This window comes from Physella acuta, unplaced genomic scaffold (assembly GCF_028476545.2).
Source record: "Physella acuta isolate Inbredline_101_S28 unplaced genomic scaffold, ASM2847654v3 ptg000164l, whole genome shotgun sequence".
Lineage (NCBI taxonomy): Eukaryota > Metazoa > Mollusca > Gastropoda > Physidae > Physella > Physella acuta.
In genome coordinates this window covers 614,503-624,632 of record NW_026731683.1, presented here as the reverse complement: position 1 = coordinate 624,632, position 10,130 = coordinate 614,503, and the positions used below count along the sequence as shown (strand labels likewise).

General features: G+C 37.8%; 3 protein-coding genes across 3 annotated transcripts; all 3 read left to right on the top strand.

Annotated features, from left to right (window-relative positions):
• Positions 1-594: 594 nt before the first annotated feature.
• On the top strand, positions 595-1,544 carry LOC131935953 (ras-related protein Rab-1B-like). Its single transcript, XM_059292709.1, has one exon. The coding sequence runs from the start codon at positions 680-682 to the stop codon at positions 1,124-1,126; it is 447 nt and encodes a 148-aa protein (XP_059148692.1). The 5' UTR covers positions 595-679; the 3' UTR covers positions 1,127-1,544.
• A 2,256-nt stretch (positions 1,545-3,800) lies between these two features.
• LOC131935954 (ras-related protein Rab-26) lies at positions 3,801-7,492 on the top strand. Its single transcript, XM_059292710.1, has 3 exons — positions 3,801-4,043; positions 4,943-5,082; positions 6,824-7,492. The coding sequence occupies exons 1-3, from the start codon at positions 4,041-4,043 to the stop codon at positions 6,984-6,986; spliced, it is 306 nt and encodes a 101-aa protein (XP_059148693.1). The 5' UTR covers positions 3,801-4,040; the 3' UTR covers positions 6,987-7,492.
• On the top strand, positions 7,122-9,300 carry LOC131935917 (ras-related protein Rab-37-like). Its single transcript, XM_059292661.1, has 3 exons — positions 7,122-7,269; positions 7,805-8,049; positions 9,205-9,300. The coding sequence occupies exons 1-3, from the start codon at positions 7,122-7,124 to the stop codon at positions 9,298-9,300; spliced, it is 489 nt and encodes a 162-aa protein (XP_059148644.1).
• Positions 9,301-10,130: the final 830 nt, after the last annotated feature.

Here is a 10,130-nt window from a genome sequence, read left to right as displayed (position 1 = left end):
AAACCTTGCTTCTGTTTTAAATGGTGAGCAGTCTATACGGCACATTTAGATGACAGATTTTATTGTCAGACATTCGGTTACGCTTAACCCTCTTAACTTCATGTTCGTATTTTTGAATGTACTTAGATACTTTAGCTTAAACTATTTGAGTCGACGTCAGGTAATTGCTAACTTTCGTGATTACTCTGTTAAAAGACTGTTATATTATTGTTACTCATGGTGATTCGATCTCTCCTGGGGGAGGGGGGGGGGTTATGCACTACTCGTTGGATTATGTCCACCTCCCCACCTCCGGGTGCATGTATAAAATTGAATAGAAAAAAATGTTTCAATAATTTCCACGCCTGGGAATTGAAAAATGTCTAATAGAAATCTTGCTTCTATTTAAGATGGTGATCAGTCTATACTGCACATTTGTATTTTAGATTATATTGTCAGATGATCCAGACATTTAGTTAGCCTTAACCCTCTTAAATTGATGTTCGGAATTTTGAATGTACTTAGATACTTGAGCTTTAAACCTATATTTATTCGGCTAGTCAAAGACAAAATTGCAGGTAAGCAAAGCACTCCATTCCTCATACATCACTTGTAGAGCCACATAACAGACCCGCCTTATGACGTATAACCTCTATTTCTCAGTATTCGAAGATTAGATGTGAAAGGCGTGAGAGTAAAGATGATCCTGTGGGACACAGCAGGCCAGGACAGGTTCCGGCACATCCTGTCCAGCTTTTACCGGGGCGCCAACGGTTTGGGCTTTGTCTTCGACCTGACAGACATGGAGAGCTTCCAGAGCGTTAACCGCTGGGTGCAGGTGGCGCAGCAGTGTGGCGCGGAGTGTCGCGTCAAGATGCTGGTGGGAAACAAGGCAGACCTCAAACACGTCGTCAGTAGAGACGCGGCTCTGTCGCTGGCCACGGTGATAGGAGCCCAGTACATAGAGACCAGCGCTAAGGAGGCGACCAATGTGCAGCAGATGTTCACCAACATGGCTGAGATGTGGGTGGATAAGCTGCAAGAACAGGGAGTCTCAGCTGAATTTCAAAGGCCAGCCGTCAGTATTTCAGCTCACAGTGTACAAGGCTACGGGTGTTTAGGATCTGATTCCTGTTCCACACTGTAAATACATGCAATAGTTCTGTCAAATACATGTATCAGTTCTATATTATAGCATTTAAAAAACTTAAACAATGTCCTACACTTAATCACGTAGAGTGCTGCATTTACATTGTTTTTAACAAGGATTCTTTCAGATACTTTTTGGGCGGGGCGGGGAGCTCTTGAAACTCTGAAGGGAACGACGCGCCTAAATTTCCATTGGATGAACTATATTTTTCTATATAAATTAGTAACTATTTTTTATAATACCTGAAAGAAACTATATTTTAATGAAACCATGTTCATGGGATGGTATACGCGTTTCTTATACTAAATGTTTAATTTTATATGCATGTGTACTAAGACCAATCAGTGTAAATGCATGCCAAGTACATTAGATGTAAATGTGTACTTTGTACCTTTTATAAAATTGTGCTATCATAAAACTCTATTAAAAACTTTAAATAATTTGTCTCTATTTTACACAGGGAAATTGTATTTATTTTATTTTAAAAAAGAATTTTACAAAAGAACCCCCTCCCCAATAAGTCTCGCAACAATTTAGTATTGTGAGTGTCCTGTCTTAATTATTGTGTCATGTATTTAATTTAGTATTTTGAGTGTCTTGTTTTTAGTTTAATATTCTAAGTGTCTTGTCTTTAGTTTAGCATTGAGTGTGTCCTGTTTTTAGTTTAATAACGTTAGTGTCTTGACTTTAGTATTGTGAATGTCATGTTTTTGTTTAGCATTGCGTGTATCTTTTTTTAGGGTTGTGCGTGTCCTGGCGTTAGTATTGTGAGTGTCCTGTTTTGGTTTAGCATTGAAAGTGACCGGTTTTGGGGTTTGTGAGTGTCCTTTCTATGTTTGTGAGTGTCCTGTTTGTGAGTTACCTGTCTCAAGGTTAACACACTTAAGTAACTGACTGTTGTATAAATTTTAGGTAAGAAATTTGGTCTAGCAAAAAAATCAGTTCACTTTCTAATTAAACACATTAATCAAGACGAGCCGACTCGCGACGTAGCACACGCCGCTATTTATTTATTTTCTACTTTCCAGCTATTCATAATTTGTGAATTCGATATTACCAATGTTGCGACTGAAAATATTTGCTTTAAAACACTATCAGTAGCTCGTGATAACTCCTCTCACTCTAACCCCCCCCCCCCCCCCGGAAAGCAGCCTCCCCTTAGTTACCTCGCCTTAGTTACAAATCGTTTAAAAACTAAATTATCTGCTCTTAATAGCCGTTACTAATTCGACCCGGCTCTACGGTTGTAAACATTGAACATGAACTTACCAGACTGGAGAGCGAGGTAGGGGGAGAGAGGACGGTTAGGTAGTCGGCTTGCTGCGTCGTGGTGTCCATAAACTCACTGTATGGGGAGAGAGGCCAAGGCTCTACATTTATCTTCTAGTAAAGTTGTAGGTTATCACATAAAAGGGTTGTTCCAGAGCTTTCTTTCTTTACGGGCAACACGGGCTCAGGAGGTTTTTTCCCATTAGCCAGACAGGCCTCAACACGGCAAACTCCGACTAACTGGCTTGATAACCGTGAATCGGTCGCTTCTGTACTTCGGTCCTCACCAGGCTTATCTTCCAACCCATTGAACGCAGGGTTAATTCTTACGCCACCTTCTAGTACCCGGCTCAACTGTAGGGGTAGTTTGGACCTAAAAAGTTTAAACCAGTTCTTCCTTCCTCCCCTGGTACATCGTTCTGCCTGGTTTGTGAGGGCGTCAGTAGCCAGAGCTACACATCAACTTTTGGAGTCGACCTTAGGTAATTGCTCAGTTCATTCGTCGAGTGACTCTTTGGATGGTTACCTAATATACACACAGGGTGATTCTACTAGTCTAAGCTTTTTGACCGTGTTACAAGGGTGTTTTACCATACTGTAAGATGTAGTGATTATATTGTCAAGTGTTTATTTTGGGCTTATCTCCGTTAGGTTTGGGTGGGAATGGGGGGGGGGGCGGGGGGAAATGAAAGGATACTGCTTTCCCAAGAGTACACCGGCACGCCCCACATCTCAGGACGTAATCGAAACAACATTAAATTTATATGGAAATTAAGTACCACGTGTTTCAATTGCCACCTTCCCCAAGTTACAAGTCACCCTCGTGTTGTACCCCCCCTACCTCCAGAAAAAAATGCATGAACGAAACCCTGCTTATGTATAGAATTGATAATCAGTGTATATTGCGCATTGTGATATAGTGCAGATGATTCAGAGATTCCCGCAGTTTACACTATAGCCCACTTAAATTATGTACATGGCTACAAGAGTATTGGTTCTGATTCCTGTTCCACACTGTACATCCATGTGTTAATTCTTTCTTGTGGTATTTCACATTGTCCTCCAATGTGGTATATTTAAAATGCTTTGTAACAGGGTTAATTTTAGAGACTTCTTTATGGCGTGGTGGGGAGGGGAAATTAAACTAAATCTTTTTAGAAGAGGTGGGGTCGGACAGACATAACATTTCCGGTTGGGGTAGGATGCAGGTTTAAGTATAATGTAAATTTCTATATAAATTATAAATGTTTTTCTGAAGAGATTTTTTACAGTCGCCAGTGTGATTACATAGCTCAATAGATAGTAGATGTATATATATGGCGACAGAGAATTTTTCCACATCATCAGATAAAAATATTCAGACCAAAGCATCACCAGGTAAACACGATTGCCTATAGCGTACAAAAAGCAGGTGACGGTACATAGAACATTTTGATTTATAACCAACCCGGAACATAACTCCCGCTGATTGTCAAACGAAGACAAACTATCAATATATACTCAACATTTCGATTGGATGTTTGAAAGATTAGTCTTATCATAGCACGCGATAATACAGATGGCTGACTTATCCCTTTGGCTTGGTGAAATTGTTTACTTTCTATTGTTGATGCGAAATAACGTTTACTAGCTATAAGACAGAATGGTAAGTTTTATTTTAAAAATAGATACAGATCCCTTTATGTAATTAAATGAACACATTAGTATTATTAAATAAACCGGGAGTGATCTCCCCTGAACTTTCTCGAATATTCTTATATAAAAAACATGGGGTGGTAACTCGGGATATAGACATGAATTTTAATCCATTTTAAATACTTAAACTTTTTAAAATAGAATAAAATCTCGTAGAAAAAAGAATCGCACACCTGCGAACGCCTTTTAAAATGTGTATAATAGGGCGGAATATTATTAGTACTTTATAAATTTACATTCGTTTTTTTTTTTGAGAAATTGGAAATAGCGTAAATTACTACTTCCGATCAACGGAAATTACTCAATATTCGACAGAAGGTAGAGAACTAGATCTTTTACTTACATGTGAAATTTCATTTATCTATCTGAAATAGTACTCAAGTTATAGGCTTTTGAAAAATTCAAAGTAGAAAAAGTTCAACTTCCGTTTATCGGAAATCGTTCAAAAGTTGATACGGATCTTCGATTTTGATAAAATACTTATACATGAAATTTCATCAACCTAGCTGTGACGGTACTCAAGTGATCGTGTTTACACACAGACACACACACACACAGACAGACATACGGACAGAATTGCAAAGTCCAGTTTTTACGACTCGATAACGCATAAAACGCCAAAATGTTTATATATTTGTATATATATAATTTTTGCCTGATTAAAATAAGTCCTCTATACTCCGGATGTGATAAAGGACTGAGGAGTAAAACGGTGAAAACTGTCAAAATTTCATGTTATTTTTGTGCACGATTACAATACTTTCTCTATACGTCGTATATACAAGAAAGTAGAAATGAGGTTAAAGATACAACTGGAGCTATCAATGATTTTGCGTTTCTACATTGCAGACTGAGACCATGAATGTTTCAAGCAAAAGAATGAAAGTGATCTTGTTGGGGGACAGTGACGTAGGGAAGACGTCTTTACTGACACGCTTCAGTCAAGGCTACTTTCACATTTGTTATCAAATGATCATCCCAGAATACAGGTAATATTTAAATACAAGATAACGGGCCCATCAAAGGAGAAATGCAACGGGCGCTAGGTTGATAGAGTTATCTTTTTTCTCTAAACCGAAACAAAACCAAAACCACCACCTCAACTTCATATTTAACCGATAGAGAAAAATGTCATTGAAAACGGATTTGTATCCAGAATCGGCATTTTAACAGGTTTAAACCTTGATCTACACGTAGTTACTGTACATTGGTACTAAATATAGTCGTAGTCATACCCCTATAACTTGCACTTAAGCTCAAACATGACAGTCGTATTTAGAGTTTCTTTCAGTCGACTCTAACGGGGGGGGGGGGAAAGAAAGATTAGGGGCTGAGGAAACACCCCTCCCCCCACCTACCCCGAAGCACGTCTATCGTGCCCTTCAACGAAATAGAATTTATATAAAATATATTTTTACCATATATTCTGTCCCTCCCCAGAAAATTTAGTCGCCCCCCTCAAAACATTTTAAGTACTCCATCCTTCTTCAGAGAGGAAAAAGTCTGAAAGAAACACTGGTCGCATTTGAAGATCCTACAGACTTAAGGTAGAAACTACTTCTATTATATAGTATCGTTTCCTGCCGCTAAACCTCAGTCATGAAGATAGAGTTTCTTTTTGTTTCTCAAGGGGTGGGGGCACTATACGTTTTTGGAAGGAATGCGGATTTAATTCTCGGGGGGGGGGGGGGGGGGGGAGGGGGGTGACACGGGTAAAAGTATATATTTTCTATATAAATTCTATTTTGTTTGGGGGAAGGGGAAGCGGTAAATATTCTTCCGCGGGGGGGGGGGGGGCAGGGGGATGGGGCTCTGCCTCTATACCCAATGAAATGCCTGAAAGAAACTCTGTACGCAGACCCCTTTTAAGATTAGAGAAATAAAAAAGGTGGTAATGTTAATGTCTTTATCATCAAGTATCGAAGACGTCATTATTACTGATTTTTTATTTCGGTAATGGTTTTTAATGCTATATTTAATCTAAAACCAATGACGTCATAGTATTGTGTGTACTTTTCGGCTTTAGAAAATTACCTTCTATATATTCAATATGACGTCACTTTTCGTATTCCGTTTGATTGTGAATGCTGTACTTTCCATGTGTTTTCTCTATATTGTTCTCGACAGATATATACAGTCACATAGTGGCAGAAGAGTGAAATTATTATTATGGATTCGACATGCCACTCTCTTAAAATTGTATACAATTTTAGAATAATGATTATTAATAAGCTTTTATTTTGTTAACAATATCTCCCTTTTTTGTCCGTTTGTGGCGTGTAGCAAATTTTGTATCTCTATTTTGAACCATTTCTAATGCATCTCTTAAGTTAAAACATTCTAGATACATTGGGCTTCAGTGACATCGCTAGAATATATAATTCACCATTACATTAGATATTAAATAAGCCATTAAAAAAAAACGAAAGCTTTTAAAAACAGTTTGAGATTGTGCTAGCTATCTCTCGATTAGCTTGTAGCTTTGACTTTAGAGTGCTACCTCGGGCGTTAAGAAAGGGCAGGCAATTGTCTTTTAAATATCGCAAACTACTGATCTGGTTACAAGATTATATTCACAAGAAATGTCGACTTCATGAAAAACTAATTACATAAAAAGTGGAAAGTAAAACCAATATAAAATCTTATAATAAACTTTCAAAATACAATTGAAAATAAACGAAAATTGCTTTCTTTAATAAATCGCTAAAATATGCTTTAATTGCCTTCTAGTAATAAGGACGTGGACGTCTCAGGGGTAAAGGTCAAGCTACAGATATGGGATACAGCTGGCCAAGGGCGCTACCGAGTAATAAGAGAGGGTTATTACAGGGACGTTGCTGGTATTGTTATAGTTTTTGACCTGACCAGCAAGTCCAGCTTCGACAACATCTAACATTGGTTGCAACAGGTCCACGAACATGCTGGAGAAAATGTTGACATTGTACTGGTCGGAAACAAGGTTGACCTGGCCGAGAGCCGAGCCATAGACCACGAGACGGCCTCCTGCCTGGCCCAGACCATTGGGGCCATGTATGTCGAGTGTAGCGTTAAAAATGATGCCAACGTCGACCTGGTGTTCACATCGTTGGCAAGCAAGTTCGCCGATCGCGTGCCTGTCCAACAGGAAGAGCCGGTACGTTTAGAATCAGAGACATTTTACCAGGTTCCCTGCTTTGGTAAAGATACATGTTCATCATTCTAAGTTACAAAGATAGCGCCGTCAAAACGCATCAAAATCAAAATTGTGTAAAAACCGGGACATTACTGATTTTTAATTATCAAAATATAAATAATTCACACCGAGATATGTGGAAGACTTATATTCACTTGTTTATACTTGAAATCATCTAAATCATTGCGCGAGCATCCATCAAATATATTAAATAAAAAAAAATTAAACTAAATTTTAAAAAATCTGTATTCATTGTCTTTTTACTGAAAGTTGAAATTCGTGTTTATCAGTTGTAAAGGATATGTGTACACTCTGTTTAGTTTAGCATGTTGAGTGGTGGGTGTCCTGTCTTCATTTAAGGATTGTAGGTGTCTTTTATTTATTTGATGATTGTGTCTTCTATTTATTTGATGATTGTAAGTGTCTTCTATTTATATGAGGGTTGTGTTTTGTATTTTTTTAATGATTGCAAGTGACTTGTTTTTATTTAAGAATTGAGAGAATCTTTATTGAAGGATTGTAAGTGTCTATTTTTATAGTGTTTGACCTGTCGATAAAGTCCAGCTTCGACAACATCCAACGTTGGTTGAACCAGGTTCACGAATATGCTGGAGAAAATGTTGACATTGTACTGGTCGGCAACAAGGTTGACCTGGCCGAGAGTCGAGCCATAGACCACGAGACGGCCTCATCCCTGGCCCAGACCATTGGGGCCATGTATGTTGAGTGTAGCGCTAAAACAGGGGGCCAACGTCGACCTGGTGTTTACATCGCTGGCAAGCAAGTGGGCCAAACACGTGCCTATACAACAGGAAGAGCCATTACGTTTAAAATCAGAAACATTTTACCAGGTTCCTTGTTATGGGAAAGATACATGTTCGTTATTCTAAATCACAAAGATAGCGCAGATAAAATAGTTTAGAAGAATCAGAGACATTTTACTAGGCTCCTTGCTTTGGGGAAAGATACATGTTCGAGATTCAAAGTCACAAGATAGCGCAGTACGAACACTTGAATCAAAATCAAAACTGAGTAAAAACCGGGACATTCATAATTTATAATTATCAAAATATAAATAATTCACCGAGATATGTGGAAGACGTATGCTCACATGTTTGTACTTGAAATCACCTAAATCATTGCGCGAGCATACATCAAAAATATTAAATTTAAAAAAAACTGTGTTCAGTGTCTCTTTACTGAAAATTGAAAAATCGTGTTTATCAGTCGTAAAGAATATGTTTATATTGTGTTTAGTTTAGCATGGTGAGTGGTGGGTGTCCTGTCTTCATTTAAGGATTGTAATTGTCTTTTACTTATTTGATGATTGTGTCTTCTACTTATTTGATAATTGTAAGTGTATTCTATTTATTTGAGGGTTGTGTTTTGTATTTTTTTAATGATTGCAAGTGTCTTGTTTTATTTGAGGATTGAGAGTGTCTTTATTGAAGGATTGTAAGTGTCTATATAAAAAAATGTTAAAGTAATTAAACATGGATTAAAACTCATGTCTATATCCCGCGCTGCCACCCCCAGTAGTGTAGAAATTCAAAAAAGTTTATGGGAGATCACTACCGGTTTATTTTTCTAGACTGGGTCAAATGCGGACATGTTATCTTTCAGATAATATTCTCCTGAAGGTAATGCGCTTGAAATATTCTGAGCTGGAGAGGACAATCGTCTAAGTATTTAGTTTCAAGGGGAGGGGATGAAGTTAAAAATCACTTCTTCACAGCGAATACCTTTCATAAAAGATAAAAAGTATTCAACAAAGCATTGTGTCATACAGTATGATCACTATTTTTATAATTTGGGAAATGGATGAAAAAAATAAATAGCGCAGTCAAGCAATAAGAGACAACAAATTACAACAACCATGAGCCTTTTTAGACCTCTAGATTTTCTGATTCCCCCTATGGTTGTTAACTGTGTCTCAAAGAGAGACAACTCTCAGTGTAAATTGTGTTACAGATGTCACGTGCTTGCTTCCAGTTGCTGTCTGGTCCAAGCAGACGATACTGTGCTGAGAACATAGGACCATACCAGCATCTGTAGGCCAGAACTGGGTCAACGATGAGCAGTCTCCAGAAATAAGGCAACACGACGGCAGCGCTGAGGCTGGGAACACCGTCTTCAGAAGTACCTAACACTAAAATTCTAAAGACATATGCAAGTAATTTATTTTAATAATGCGTGTTTGCTACAAAAGTCCTATATCCTGAGGGTACATTCGCTTACCATATATCATACACTTTGGTAAACAGCTCAACGACAAAGGAAAATGCTTTTGTGTTAAATGTTCCAAAATTTACAAATTTATTAACAAGCAATGCCTCATGTGTACACTACTACCGGATGTTAAACATTGGCTATATAATTTATTCTGCCATAGTTCAATGAACTGGATAGTGTATTACATGTATGAAAAGTATATACCGCCACCATGTATTGTCAAAACGGACAGACAACTAAATGGCCCATACAAAAAGGCCTCTGCAAAATGACCTCGACAAAACAATCCTAGCAGTTCGTCTAAGTCAAAACGGCCAGCAAAAAATGCGGATCAAAAAAAAAAAATGATCCCAAAAAAAAAAAAACAACAGCGCTGAAATTTTAAGAACTAAGAAAAATATAAAAAAAGCTATGCATATTAAAAATACATAACTTTATTTCACAATAAAAAAAAAAAAACCTCTGACATTTCGTTGCAATTTTCATATAAATAAGTCCCCTCAGTCTATCGTTAAATCTGGGCTTAACTAACGAAATACAACTTCTGACCGGGGCATAACGCGACGACTGCTATTGCTTTGTTACTTTTTTACAAGCTTTTATTTAACTCACTTCCTCTGTCTGCCGTCAGTC

Excerpts from the sequence above, each read along its gene's own strand:
- LOC131935953 (XM_059292709.1), top strand. The coding sequence starts at position 680 with ATGATCCTGTGGGACACAGCAGGCCAGGACAGGTTCCGGCACATCCTG.
- LOC131935917 (XM_059292661.1), top strand. The coding sequence starts at position 7,122 with ATGTATGTCGAGTGTAGCGTTAAAAATGATGCCAACGTCGACCTGGTG. Across the intron at positions 7,270-7,804 it reads TTACCAGGTTCCCTGCTTTG|TGTTTGACCTGTCGATAAAG; the intron begins GTAAAGATACAT and ends CTATTTTTATAG. Across the intron at positions 8,050-9,204 it reads TTTACATCGCTGGCAAGCAA|AGAGACAACTCTCAGTGTAA; the intron begins GTGGGCCAAACA and ends TGTGTCTCAAAG.
- LOC131935954 (XM_059292710.1), top strand. Across the intron at positions 5,083-6,823 it reads ATGATCATCCCAGAATACAG|TAATAAGGACGTGGACGTCT; the intron begins GTAATATTTAAA and ends ATTGCCTTCTAG.